The sequence below is a fragment of the Oryzias latipes genome, chromosome 18, assembly GCF_002234675.1.
Source record: "Oryzias latipes chromosome 18, ASM223467v1".
Classification (NCBI taxonomy): Eukaryota; Metazoa; Chordata; class Actinopteri; order Beloniformes; family Adrianichthyidae; genus Oryzias; species Oryzias latipes.
The window spans coordinates 28,782,111-28,797,101 of record NC_019876.2 but is presented as its reverse complement, the minus strand read 5'-3'; the positions used below and the strand labels follow the sequence as shown (position 1 = coordinate 28,797,101).

The following is a 14,991-nucleotide window of genomic DNA, read 5'->3' as shown; positions in this document are numbered from 1 at the left end:
TGACATTGAACCGGTCCTTGTCTGACATTGGACCGGTCCGTGTCTGACATTGAACCGGCTCGTGTCTGACATTGAACTGGTTCGTGTCTGACATTGAACCGGCTCGTGTCTGACATTGAACTGGTTCGTGTCTGACATTGAACCGGCTCGTGTCTGACATTGAACCGGTTCGTGTCTGACATTGAACCGGTTCGTGTCTGACATTGAACCGGTCCTTGTCTGACATTGGACCGGTCCGTGTCTGACATTGAACCGGCTCGTGTCTGACATTGAACCGGCTCGTGTCTGACATTGAACCGGTTCGTGTCTGACATTGAACCGGTTCGTGTCTGACATTGAACTGGTCCGTGTCTGACATTGAACCGGTCCGTGTCTGACATTGAACCGGCTCGTGTCTGACATTGAACCGGTTCGTGTCTGACATTGAACCGGCTCGTGTCTGACATTGAACCGGTCCTTGTCTGACATTGGACCGGTCCGTGTCTGACATTGAACCGGCTCGTGTCTGACATTGAACTGGTTCGTGTCTGACATTGAACCGGCTCGTGTCTGACATTGAACCGGTTCGTGTCTGACATTGAACCGGTTCGTGTCTGACATTGAACCGGTTCGTGTCTGACATTGGACTGGTCCGTGTCTGACATTGAACCGGTCCGTGGCCTGAAAAAGGTTGGAGACCCCTGCCATAGAGCATCAGTGGTCCAGTGGTTCAGTGAGCCTCGCCTGAACACTAAACTCACAACACTAGCCGTGAGCACCAGAGCCAGGGGAGGATGAGCTGATGCCTGGCCCTAACTAACGCACTGATGCTTCCTCAGCAGAGCAGAGCCTGGAGTTCAGCCTGACGGAGGAGTACTGCCGGAACCACTTCCTGGTGGGCCTGCTGCTGAGGGAAGTGAACGAGGCCCTGCAGCAGGGCGCCGACGTCCGACAGCTGGCCGTGAGCGTTCTGAAAAACCTGCTGATTAAGCACGCCATGGATGACCGCTACACCGCCTTTAAGGTGAGCAGGACTGAGAGTTTAACCCCCTCCCCCCTGTTTATGCTGTTGACAGATCAGGTCAAACACAATCTTCTTGACCCCAAATTTATCCAGAACTTTAAAAAAAAAGCCTGGATTGTGGTTCCATTTTAGAATGTCACACACATGTTCCCCCGTTTATCACGTTCTAAAAACAACCTGCGGATGGTGAAATACGTGAAGTAAATGTTTACGGCTGTTCTTAACTTGTTCTTGTTGTGTTTTCTCATGATGGACCAGTCCTGGCAGAAAAGGTTCCCACAAGAAACACCGGCGCTAAAATCATGAAAAGATGCCAAAATGAAAGACATATATATGTATATATATATATAAACATAAAATTGAGAATAGGATTAAACACATAAAATCAAATTAAGATCCCCCTTTTTAGTTGTGGTCTTATCTGTGACCACTCCCAGACCATAATACTCCCACTGCCATAGGGCTGTCTTTTAGGGGCATCAGTCTCAAAACGGCTCCTTCAGTCGTCCTGAAACTGAAGGTTTGGCTTTCACTGAATTTATTTGGGTATTTGCATATATAACTATATAACAATATTACAGATGTGCTTTTATCCTACTAGTTTTATCACCCAACGTCCCTGAGGGTTTTTTACAGCAGCTCGTTAGTCATCAACGGCTTCTTCTTTACTACAAACTGAAAGGATTTGAGCCTTTCATAGTTTGTTTTATTTTAGGATGTTTATATTTTGGGGCTCAGACTGTTTCCAAAGGGGAAATGCAAAGCTGTTATTGTGGTCGAGGACAGATGATATTTTCCTAAAAGAACTGGTGTGCAAACAAATGAGTTTTATTTCTTGTCACATTGCCATGTTCACAGGCTTCCTATTTGCATGCAGGCTGCCGTGATAGCGTCGGGTCTTTTGTAAACTTGCACTGAACTCTCATGAGTCCCGTCTGCACTTTGCAACTTCTTTGCATGTCGCCTTTATTTTCATAGAGACAGAAACCGTGAGAAAACTGCTTCCATCCTCTCTTTCAGCCGTCGCATAATGGCAAACTTCACAAAATAAAGGTTAACTTGAGGAGAAAAAATGAAGCCGGTGTGTGTGTGCGTCTTCCCGGTGTCCGGCGCGCGTGATGCAGCTTCATTTCAGCAAACTGCTTTTGTGAATTTCACGTTTGTCTTCCTCAGAACCAGCAGGCCCGGATCTGCTTGCTCTACCTGCCTCTGTGTGAGCTGCTCTACCAGAACCTGCAGCAGCTGTCTGCCCCGCCGCAGAGCTCCAGCTCGGGCCTCGCCCTCAATGTGAGTCCCCCCTCCTGTGGTCTGCTCCGGCCCTGTCCGGATGACCTCCGTCTGACCTTCTTTTTGCACCAGCTGGCATGAATGACACTCAAGCCGTAAGCGCTCGGTTTGTGTTTGTCGCTCCCCAGAGCTCCAGAGAAGACCTGATCTCCAGCGGCTCCATAGACAGCCGGAGAGTCAGCGCCGCACTCGACAGGGACCACGGTGCGTCGGTAACCGGGGCCGTTTGACCTCTTCCTGTTTACCGCCGCTGCTGGGTCGTCACCGCAGCGCCCTTCGGCTGCACGCGGCGTTGTTTACGCCTCACGCCGGTTCATCCATTAGCAGCACTTTGTCTGAGAGCTGGAGCTGTGGAGCAGACATGCCAGAGAGGATTAGTGCTAGCTTTAGTGTTTTCCTTTTTGATGACTTCTTAATTTGTGCATCACTCCCTGGGACACAACAGTGGCGATGTTTAGATGGAGGAGGCGTCCGAGCAGAATCCCAGCCATACCAAAAGGAGGAGGTGCATTTGGAGGTCGTGTGGTTTTCTGACATCCAGCTCGTCTGCTGTGTTATAGATTTGAGTGAAATCTTTGAGAAAGCTTTTCTTCATAATGTCTCCATAAATCAGTTTAATGGAGCACAACAGAGCAGCGAATCAAAGCAGCAAAACGTTGAAACATCAGCTCAGGATTCATTATCCTCCAAAATTAATGAGCTAATCATTTGAATTCTGCAGGAAAAGTTTGACAATAACCAGCTTTTTAAACCAGTAGCCATAGATCCATGCACACATGCTTTGCGTTTTTTAATACAGTTTACCCTTAAAGTCCTACTAAGATCATCTTTTGGTGCTCTTCTAATTATGATTATGTCATTTCTGGATAAAATAAAGAAAAAAAATCTGTGTCATTTTCTAGGAAAAGTTTCTGCACTTAAGTAAGTAAGTCTGCCCTTCATCATCCATCTATTTACACTCTATTCTGCTAGCTTACAGCCCTCAAGCTAACATTAGCAGTGCAACAAAATGGCAGTGATATCAGATCCGTCCAGTTCTGATCCAGATTCCAGCTCAGACCAGGAAAACAAAGCCGTTCATGGATCTGCAGGTGGATGCATCCAAAAGGGGCGGAGCTTGGAGACTGTCACAGCTACAAGCTTTTTTTCAAACCGCATTTTTTCATCTGCTCCTGATTCACAACGTAAAATACTCAGAAATGCAATTTTGAGCTTCATTTTCTTTACATATGAATCTACACGCCACAAAAACACGTTAAAACCCCGTTTCCATCAGTGTGGGCCTTTAAATCAACAGAGGACCAGTCTAATGTTGGTTGACCTTAAATGCAATGTGGGATGAAAAACACAACAAAAAGCAGGAAACCTTAGGGTTAAAGCGGGTTTTAAAAACAAGTCTGAGTCCAATTTTGGTTTAGGAAGGCCGCAAACTCAACTTTCTGTCTCCCAAGACTTGACATGTCAGACCAACTTGCTGATGCTGAGAAAAACTGAGATTCGGTTGGAAAAGTCCTTGTTTTTTTTTTGTTTTTAAGTGTGAAAAGTTGAAACGTGAACTGATGTGTTTCTCCGGCTGCAGGTCTTCCTGCTCAGAACGGCCACATTGTGAGGAGGGAGGACTCCAGAAGCTCTCTGTTCATGGACATCGGCACTCCTGATAGCCTTGAGGTGAGGCTGCGTCCCACACTCTCACGTTGTATTTGTCTAAAACCAACAATCGGGCTGCAAAATGGAGCAGTTTGTGTGCGATCATAATCAGAACAACAGCAGTACTGGGGATAATCCTGAGGCTTCACTGAGACACTTAAAGGCATTTCTGTGTCTTTGGGTGACATTGAAATAATCAGAGCTCCAGTTGCAAATGTGAACAGATGGGTTATTTGTTTTTTTGCTTCTAATAAAACAAAACCTGCACCGAAACGTGAGATAGAATAAAGAAAAGAGAGCTGCAGCACGCATGATCGCCACAGTTTGGTGGATGGTGTGGACAGGAAAGGCCGACACGTGGAAGGACGCGTATGTAGCCTTTTGGTTTGTTTCTGCTGTTGCGTTCAAACGTCCGTTAAAAACCACAGCGCAGGTGAACTTTCACACCTGTCAAAGTCACAAGCCGACCTGTGGAGACGAGCTTAGGACCAGACGTGCATGTTTGGATGCCCCCCCGGTGTTCCCGACAGCTGATTTAGCCTCAAAGGGGGGCAGTGGCTCCAACCAAAGCCCTCAGGCCTGCAGGCCGTGCTATGGAGGAAAAACCAACCTCACGTCAGTCAAGCTTCAAAACACGTTTGCTGTTACACAATGTCACGATGGCTGAAAAAAAGTACAAAAATATGAAGAAAACTACATCTGATTAGGAAGAAACATGAACTACTGAACCCTTAAATGCAACATTAGTCTCATTAGAGCAGCTTCTATGTTTAATAAAATAAAAAGCAGAAAAACAAAAGCTTTTGGATTTCTGAGGAGCCCCCCCCCTCACGCCAGAGAGCAGGGTGGCACAGAGAGTGCAAGCTCCAGCCCCCCCACCGCGTTGGAGGGCCCAGCGCAGGGGGCCCCACCCCGGGAAAGAACCCCCAGCCCCAGATGCGCGGCCCACCAACACACAGGAGTTCTAAAGCACCCCCTACCCCAACCCCAGGCACGAGCCAGGGCCCCCCAAAGAAGACCTTCTCCTGGCAACCACTCACCCACCTGTGGGAGGTCCCCCGCCCAGAAGGATGATCCCCCCCTAGAGAAGGGGCGTTGTAAACGTGGCCCGACCAGGCTCACCCCCTGTTGGAATTGTGGAGAGGGCCTGCGCTCAAGGACAAGGACCAGAACCCCCACCACAGGGACACAGACACCCCTGGGCTCAGATGTGATGCAGAGGGGCTGGTACCCCCCTCCAGGGATGGGGTAGGGGACAGTAGATCAGATGTGGGGTGTGTGTTGTCGTGGGTTGTGTGCACTAAAGGGTGCCGTTAGAAAGGGTGGGTGGGACACTGAGAGGACATCTCCTGCTCGCTGGCAGAGATGTCACTTTTTTTTCCTCGTCGAGTCGTTGGCGTCTCACCTGCAGAGTGTCCCCCCTCCAGGTGTGTTTTTAAGGAGCGATGCTTTTGTTGTTACAAGCGTTTTAACTGCTGAGCCGCCTTCAGCTCTGCTGAAAACTCCGTGTGGGTTTTTGGGGGCTAGCAAAAGAGGCTGCACGCTGCATCCCAGATGGTTCGCAGTAAAACTGGAGTCAAACATTAACGTTTACGGTTCAGGATGGAGAAGATAGCGGCTCAGAGGTAAAGTCAACATTTTCTGTTTGCAAAACAGCCCATGGGGATGGCAGTTGGGCGGAGGAGCCTTAAACGGTTTGATGCAATCTCTGTAAATGCAGTTTTCTGTTGTTTTAGCAAAGGAGGCCAGTTCTTGCTGTCACACGCAGAGTCACTAACCTGAGGATGTTTTCATGAGGAGGTGACCGTGCAGAGGCAATAGGTTCTTCTTCAGTGAGCAGAAGATGTCAGAAATTACACAACAAGCTGGTGACAACCACACGTATTGCACATAACCGTTATTGCACTTTCTGAATTGCTAAATATTGCATATAATTGGTGTACAGTTGTTGTTGTGTTGTGCTGTGTGTTGAGGTTAGACCGCCGTGTGAATACATTCCTTTCAGAGGCAAACCTTCCTTCATCAACATGAAGGAGTCATGAAACAAAATAGAAATCACCCTTTTGACACGTTGCTTTTGTCTTAGTTGCAGTTTTTCCTAAACGTTGCGATTGTTGTCACTAACAGCCAACTAAAGGCTGAATAGGATGTAGACATTTTAAAGCACCAGTTTATTAAAATGTAGTTTTATGTAACGTCACAAAAACCAAAATGATATTCCTTTTTTAAACAGTGATCATATATGTTTAAGAGCAACTGTAAATTTGGAATAATTCTATCATTTTAGCAGTTTTATTTTCATGTTTATTAGTTAAATTGTTCTTTTATTTGGTCTAAATCAAAAGTAAAACTTGTAAAAATGTTTCATTATTATGGGAAAGTTTAATTGGTTCAATGTGTCTGTTGGCCTCCTAACCTCAATCCTCTGTCTTTTCAATTCAATTCAATTCAATTTTATTTGTTTAGTCCAAATTCACAACAACAGTCGTCTCGATGGGCTTCGTATCGGTAATTGAAAAAGTTAAACATAAAATCAAAAGGATCATAAATACAAAGAGTTCAATAGGAAAATACTAAAATGAACTAACAAACTGACTAAGCTATACTGGCATCCCTGCCCTTAGACCCCCCTTCGCGGTAAGGAAAAACTCCCAAAAAAACGGGATTCCGGAAAAAACGAAGAAACCTCAGGGGTGCCCACATGAAGGAGGGATCCTCCCCCAGGACGGACAGGCGATTTACCAGAACTCTTAGAGAAGAATTAACTTATCTAAATCTACAACTACATATATAAAAGTCCAGCAGACGAGCTTCATCCAGCTGTGGTTGGGGGGACAGTCAGGGGCGCGAGTCGAGCCGGAGACAGGAACCACAGCCAGGTGTAGGAGCAGGAGCAAAGACGAGGTAAACGGTCAGGAACTGGAGCACGGATGAGCCAACTGGAGTCTGGAAGCACTCCCACTCCCCAGGAGGGGAAAGAGGGACAATACATGAATCGCACTGCACCAAACAGAGACATGGAGAACTAAATGATAAATTATGATCAAGAATAGAGGAGAGGAAGGATAGAAGTAGAAGAGAAAAGAGGACAGAACCCCAGAGCACCATAGTTACCCCAGCTTCAACTTCTAGCAGCTACTAAAACAAATAGTTATTGTTATTAATTTTAATTTAAACACATTAACATTAATTAAGTTAAATAATCTCTGAATACTAACTAGTCTGTCAATAAGCCTGTCCACAGAGGAATGTTTTCAGTCTAGCTTTGAATGTGGAAACTGAGTCGGCCTCTCTTCCATGAGCTGGGAGTTTATTCCATAAGACAGGGGCTTGGTGGCTAAACGCTCTACCTCCAACCGTACTTTTACTAATTCTAGGAACCACAAGCAGTCCTGCATTTTGGGAGGACTACTTTATTCTGCTATGAAGAAAGAAACTCTTGAGGAGAGCTCTCTCGCACCCGGATGTACATTTTTGGACGTGTTTGGATCTGTGAAGTGCCACCTAAAATTATTTATGAAAGAAGCTTTGTTGAAACCGCGCTTTACGACTCCTTCAGGATTTGAAGGACCAAAAGTCATAGCTGGAAAAAGCTGAAAGAGCTGAACATTTGAATAGTTGAATGGCTAAAATAGAAGAAAAACTGTAGAAGGAGGTAAGCGGCAAAAAAATGGAAATAAGGAAAACAATGGGTTGAAGGATTTATAGCATTCAAACAATAAAAAACAGCATAAAATTGCAAAAATCAGCAATAAAATACATAAAAGATGAAAAAGAATGCAATAAAAAAGAAAGTAAAATGCCATCAACTGAGCACGAACAGCCATTCTAAGAGGTTTTTAATACGCATTTAAAGCTGTTAAGGTCAGATTTAATGCACAGTTCTGCATGAGTGTTATTAAACGGAAGGCCGGCAATGGAAAAAGGCGTGGTGACCCCGGTGCTTCTGCCGTGACCTCGCCACCTCAAGCAGATGTTGGTTAGCAGACCGTAAGACTCTAGAACGCCTGCAGGCCGGTAAAAGCTCCGTGAAGTAGCCTGCTGTGAGACCGTGAAGAGATTTAAAAACCAACAGGAAAGTCTGAAGTGAGGCGACTGAGGACCGGAGTGATGCTCGTCATGTTGACAGCCGTGCTGCTGCGTTCTGGACTAACTGGAGGCGGTTCAGTGGTCGCCGGGCGGCACCCAAGTACAGAGAGTTACAGCCATCTATGCCGGAGGTGATCACGCCGTGGACAGGGCAGGTTTAGCTTTAGCTAAAGCGATAACCCTGCGACAGACTGGCGACCTGTCCAAGTTGTCCCCTGCCTTCGCCCACAAGTGGCCGGGATAGGCTCCGGCAGCCCCGTGACCCCGAAAGGGAAAAACGGTTAAGAAAATGAATGAATGAATGAATGAATGAATGAATAAAGTGATAACAGCTCATTTTGACAACATTGTCAGATTTCCAACAGCTGTAGGGGTGTCCCCAAAAACAGTTCCCTCCGATTTTGACTCGTTCAAATGCAGAAAATTCTGGTTCAACCACTGCTTTACATCGTCAACGCACTGCGGTAAAATGTTTGGTGAGCTCTTTTTTTTTGGCAGATATATCTGCAGATCATTTGCGTAACAGTTAAACGAGACATCGTGCTCTGCAATGACAGAACAAGATGCAGCAGATATAAATACGGAAGAACAGAACCCTTGATAGAACCCTCTGGCAGCCGGGACGCCGTTTCTACGGTAGATTTGTGGAAAGGCCGATTTTCTTCACTGACAGAAAGATTATCGTTCTGTTCTGATTAAAAAAGTTTCTGCTAAGGACGTTTCCATTCCGTTGGGGTTCTAATTGTGGGCGGCACAGCGTGGCAGTGGTTAGCACTTCTGCGTCACAGCCCCCGGTTTGAATCCCGGCCAGGCCCAGAGCCAAAACAGGCTTGTGGTGTCTCTAAATTGCCCCTAGGTGTGCAGGTGTGTGGGTGTGGGGCGACCCTGCTCAGGGTGGGAAGTAGCTGGGTTGGTTTCAGCGGGTTCTGGAGATGGATGGACGGTTGCAGTAGTTTCCCTTTGACCAGCATGAGGCTCCTCTAATAGTTGTGGTGACCTTTGACCAACACGGTTTCTGAAGCTCAGCTGGTTGGTTTCTAGAGGAAGAACAGCGGATCCACGCCCACATAGCGGTTCCCAGGCCGGGCTCGACGGCATTTGCATGGAGGCACCGACGGCACACAGCTTCCAGTGAGGTGGCTTCACATTCACAGCGCTTCACTGTTTGACGGTGACTAAACAAAAACCTCTGCCCCAGTGTTGAGGGCTGGAAACGTCTGATTCCATCCGGCGTCGGCACGAACAGCGTGGAACATCCAGACCCGCTTTATTCACTGCTGTCAGGCGTCGCACACCTTTTATCTCCTTGTTGTTATCGAACTAAATGACTTTAATCGATAAAAGATAATAGATGATAAACTATAATTTTATTTTTTCACTTGACCTTTACTTTTCTTTTTCACCCTCTTGGATAGAAATGTATTGCTGAACCATGAGCTCCATGTCTCCTAAGTTTTTTATTTTTGAAACTATATAAAGTTTTTGCCCATTCCTCTCTCTCCTTCAACCACAAAGATGCTAATGCATACTTTTATTTGAGTTGTTTAGATTATTGTAACCTTTTTGATCTGTCTTTTACATGACTTTTGGAATATCTGATTTATTTTACACAAAATTGATTTATTAATTTATCTATTTTACCTACTTAATTCATGTTTGAGTAGGAAACGTGTGTGGAAACGTATATATCCTACTCCGATCTTTACTTTATTTTACTAAACTCGGAGCAGAGAGCAAAGTAAGAATTTCATTGTGCAGGGAAACCTGTTTCCTACTGTGCAAATGTCAATAAACCCTTTGAATCTTAAGTACTGTTATTATTAAGATTAGTATTTATCATTTATTTATTTTATTACACTCATAATGCTTTATTAATTTTTAATGTCTTTTTAAAAATGTATTTATTGATTTTACTTTTGTAATTTCTATTACTGTTGTATCTTATATTTATTTTATTGTATCTATTTTTATTATTATTTATATTCTGATGTTTCTTACTCCGTTGTTCTGGGGCACTACCGCCTCCGCCTGTAGGGGGTGCTGTTGCTGCTGTGCCCGTTCTGTTTGGGCCGGCGGGGGTCCCGCTCTGTGGTGTGATAGTCGTAGAACGGGCCCTGAGCTGCTGTGTTGGGCGGGGGCCGTGGTGATGACCCCCCGTGGTGAACGGATCACCGTTTCGCCGTTTCCTCACAGCAGAACCGAGCCTGACTGATTCTTTGAGCTGCAGCTCTTCATTTCTGTTCTGGGTTATGTTGGGGGAACTGCGTGGGTGGAGGGAGGAATCTGGTGAGGGAGGGGTGCCAATGTAGTCTGACTGTCCTGTGTTTTCAGTTTTAAATAATTTTTAATATCTTTAGCTATTTTATTTGCTTTTATGTAAAGCGCTGCATGTTTTCTAACGAAATGAAAGGAGCCTAACAAATAAATAAAGTTTGAGTTTCAAACGGACGAGCAGCTGTCAAAATGTTCAACCAACACTAAGATATGAGTAAAAAAAGGCTTCATGATCAGAACATCCTCCAGAAAAGACAGCGACTTCATTAGGTGGGAAGTGTGCATCAACCTTCATGTCCGTTTCTGCCATTGGCTGCCGTTTGTGGCGCAGCAATTTTAATTTCTCTCCAGTGAAAAATGCTTTGATTGTACATCATTTTAAGTTTCAAGACCGCATTTTTTTTTTTTTTTTGGTTTCGAATGCAAAATAATTTTTTGAGGACACTAAAGTTTTACGCTCAAAACAGTGAGAGTCGTGCTTGGAATAAAAATTAAAAAAAAGTCTGTGAGGTCAAAGGATAAAATGTGGGAAATGTCTGTTTTAGACTGTTTTTATGTCAAACTCTTGTAGTTTGGGGAGAAACAATCAGTTCCTCAGAATGTCAGTGTATCTGTGAACATATAGAAACCACCAGATCGTTCTCTAGCAGCCTGGAGTTTGACATGTTCATGAAAATGTAAGAAAAGGCAGAACGGCAGGTGTTTAAATATGAGAATAAGTCTCTTCAGCTCTCCTTGCTGCATTAAAACCTAGCAATCATGTTTGAGTGTGTGCATAACTCATATCAGGCTCTTCTGATCGTGACCTTAAATGTCGGCGTGACACGGTTGCGCTTTCCGTGTATTGCAGCTGCAGCGGCGAGGATCCACCATGAGCAGCAGCCCCATGCCGCCCCACGGCAGGCTGGGAGCGTACGAGATCAAGGGACTCCTTTTCTGCTTCCTGCACATCGTCAAGACCTTGTCGGAGGGTCAGTAGTCGTCTACAGCTGTGAGAAACGTTAAAACCCGTCAGCATGAACCAGAAAAACGTCACTTTTGCCCCGCAGAGACTCTGACGGCGTACTGGAACAAGCTCAACCCCCAGGACGTCATGAACTTCCTCAGCATGCTGGAGTAAGTAAACCGGCAGTTTGTTCAAAATAACCGAGTGTTTCCAAACCTTCAGCATATTTCAAAAGCAGCTGATCACGCTTTTGTAACGGGTCACTGATGTGTTTGTTGTTGTGGCAGGATCTGTCTTGTTCAGCTGCGGTACACTGGAAGAAGGAATATCAGCAGGTAAGCCTCCAACCTGTCAGACCTGCCGCAAGGCCGTGTCCCAACGCCACCTGTAGCGCACGGATGGAAAGTGGTCATACGTGAGAAAAGTGGTGATCTTTACGTGAAATTTACGTTAAAACCATTGAAGAAGTACGAATAGACCACACAAAGAACACGTAAACCAACGTAGCACATTATTGTGATGTTTCTCTGTAATTCATTAGTGATTCAATGATGTCATCTGAACGTGATCTGTGCGCCGAATACGTGATCTAAAAGTTACACATCAGTGGTTCATGCATGAAAAGTCTGTTAGACAAACGAGGAACGCTCCTGGAAAGACACACATTAGTGTATCTCACAAAAGTCACAAGATTTATGTAACAATTGCCTATAAAGTAGGTAAAATATACGTAATCTGCATAATTCTCCACCGACTATTCAATTTTTGAATTGAATTCACGTAAAAACCCGTCGGCTAAAACCCTCGACGGACACCTGTGCACGTCAGCGAACACAAGAAACACGTATGAATGACGTAGATCACACGCACGGATCAGGAAAACTGTCATTTAAAATGCTTGATTAGAAGCTGTCTTCTCCTTTTAGAATTCTTCTTGAAATGCAACCTTTATTCTGCTTGACAGTATTCGACATCCGTTCAAGCAGCCTCCTCTTTGTTCTCGGTCATGATCAGAGGCGGCTCTCCTTCTGTTCTTCCTGCAGGAGCCAGGAATTATACGTGTCCAAGCTCTTCTCCTCCGACCGGAAGTCTCAAACCATGCCGGCCATGCGCTGCAACCGGGCCAGCCTCATGCAGAATAAGTTCCACCAGCTCAGCTCCATGGAGGCTTCCTTCACCCTCAATATAGGTAACCGCGGCCCCCGTCTGCCCTCCAGGATGCCCTTCAGAGAGAGCTAGCCTAAACGTGGGAAAAGAACACTAATCTTAAAGGGGCTGGATCCTGCTTCTCTTAAGCTTTTCAGAGTAAATTATATTATATATGTTATAATATAATAACTAAAGAACCATTTTTTCATGAAATATGAGTTATTTTCAGTACATTTTTACCCGGAAGTAAGACGATTCGATCTCTTAGGCTCCGCCTTTCACTTCTTGTGGGTGTCGCCCATTTCACGACATCATCCTAGAGTCGGCCTCTGCAGTGTGTCAGCGTTTCTCCCACGAAAACAAACACGATTCGAACTTTTGCAAATAATGTTCATAAAAAAGGAAAGTGTTTAGCCGACCACTGCTAGCTCCACTGAGAAAGTGGGCGTGTCTGTTAGCCTGGGGGCGGGGCTGGCAGCGCAGACTCTTCCTGGAAGGGGCGGTTCCTCACTTTGTGACATCACAATGTGAGGAGAGAGCAGGTTTTTAGAGGAAGACTCAGAAATGTGTTAATGGATCAAAATACCGGTTTTGGGTTGTTTTTTGTGAGAAATTTACATTAAAAAATACTTAAAAGCTCAAATATTTGATTTTGGATTATGTAGATCCTTTTATAAGAATTCTTATGGTAAGATATCAGAATTTAGAAACGAGGAGCTCTACGGAAGCGTTCAAAAAGGGGAAAGATAAGCTAAAAAAACAAACTGTTCAACTGAATTACTATTAAATTAAATGGTAAACAGCCTAATAATAATAGTTTTTTAAATCTAGTTTTATCCAAATGGATTGTATTTTTGAAGTTTCTATGAACCTAATTGTAGTTATTTTGATTACTGTGGCAAAACAGTAAACAATATATATATATAAAATATATATATATATATGTATATATATATATATACAATATATAAACTAAATGAGAATAAATCCTCATAAAATCTAAAAGCAACACTTGTTTCAATCATACTGATATTGAACGCCAGTCTAACTTATCAAACATTTATCTAACTCTAAAAAAAGATCCTTATAATTGAACCAAAAACTACAGTGAAATTTGAGTTGTTTTTTTTTTTTTATTCAAATATTTTTATCGTCAGAGTTTGGAAGAAATATGATTTGCACTCATTTTAATAATAAGTTCCTCATCTCTAGATAGTAGCTCTTAATGAGAATACAATTATCAACCCTGTTCATTTTGAGAAAAGCTTGGAAACGAGAAGTAAAATGACTTAAACCCAAATATCTTGAAGGTTTTGAATTTATTGAAAGTATTTAATAAATGTTATGTCAAATGCAAGCAGATGAGTTTCCTTGTGAGCCAAGTGCCTAGTTCTCACGCATATTTACATGTTATTTAATTATTTGCAAAAACTGTAGCCGGAGCTTTTTAAAGCAAGTCATTGTTTGGTCAAAACACAGAGATGTTTCTTTTTTTGCCTCCGTTCTTAAAGCTTCATCCTATTTCTGCGGAGCTTCAGCTGCTTGATGCATCTCTGGAAAGAAGGACTGCAGACAAACTCAAGGCGCCGTTTCTCCGCCTGTGCTGAACACGTGACTCCTTATAGATTCAGTGTTCCTTTTCAAAACATCATTTTAGTCCTGTTTGCTTTAAAAACTGTAGCACACCTAACTTGACAAACAAAGTTATGCCCAATTGTTTTTTCAGGGAAGAAATTTCAACATTTCATATGCTAAGTGGTGCATTCCCTGCAGAACAGCTGAGGACTTCTATATTTATTCCTTCCACATGTTCAATTTAATTTTATCCATATAGGCCAGGGGTGGGAAACACGTGGCTCTCTAGCCGCATGCTGCTCTCGGCCACTAAGCATTTGCGGATCTTTGTGTCTCATTACACTGTGGCGACCTGGGGTTTACCCCGCCTTCAGCACCTAAGACTCATGGGAAATGGGGAATCTTGGGTGTAAAGTTCCTCACCGTGAGTGAGGGGGCTGTGAGCAGAAGTGACGGCCAAGCTGTTTGGCTGTTTGAGAATGTGTTTGAGTGAGTGTCGATAACGGCGAGGAGAATATACTATGTGATCCTCTGCTCACTTCTCCCTCTCTGCGACCGTTTGCAGTCGTGCTGCGCGTGGGGTGTGTGTGTGTGTGTGTGTGTGTGTGTGTGTGTGTGTGTGTGTGTGTGTGTGTGTGTGTGTGTGTGTGTGTGTGTGTGTGTGTGTGTGTGTGTGTGTGTGTGTGTGTGTGTGTGTGTGTGTGTGTGTGTGTGTGTGTGTGTGTGGAGGGGGTATCTGACCTCCAGGGTAGTCGCTGTGTTAACTCCTGCTAAGCTGCATTTGATGTGTGTATTGAGGGTGGACACTTTCCTGGAAATAAACACAAGTACAATACTTGCTGTTGTGTTGTTGGGAGAGGAGTGTTTTATGGAAAATAATACGGCTTTAATTGCGTGTTTGTGTGTACGTCTTGGCAGGTCAGTGTATGGTGTGGCTCTTTGACTCTCAAAGTGAAAAAATTAGGCTCTTGGTGTCAAACTTGTTCGCCACCCCTGATATAACCTAATATTACAACAACAG

General features: G+C 44.3%; 1 protein-coding gene across 5 annotated transcripts in view; it reads left to right on the top strand.

Annotated features, from left to right (window-relative positions):
- LOC101175686 (dedicator of cytokinesis protein 11) overlaps positions 1–14,991 on the top strand; it is an 85,445-nt gene that overhangs the window by 45,464 nt on the left and 24,990 nt on the right. For 3 of the 5 annotated variants that reach the window (XM_023965825.1, XM_023965822.1, XM_023965827.1), the window contains 8 exons: positions 819–1,003; positions 2,177–2,290; positions 2,419–2,494; positions 3,870–3,958; positions 11,151–11,271; positions 11,350–11,416; positions 11,534–11,581; positions 12,290–12,435. In XM_023965825.1, the coding sequence (XP_023821593.1) occupies positions 819–1,003; positions 2,177–2,290; positions 2,419–2,494; positions 3,870–3,958; positions 11,151–11,271; positions 11,350–11,416; positions 11,534–11,581; positions 12,290–12,435 (846 nt within the window). The remainder of the gene's footprint in view (positions 1–818; positions 1,004–2,176; positions 2,291–2,418; positions 2,495–3,869; positions 3,959–11,150; positions 11,272–11,349; positions 11,417–11,533; positions 11,582–12,289; positions 12,436–14,991) is intronic. The other 2 variants (XM_023965826.1, XM_023965824.1) reach the window with 1 other exon arrangement.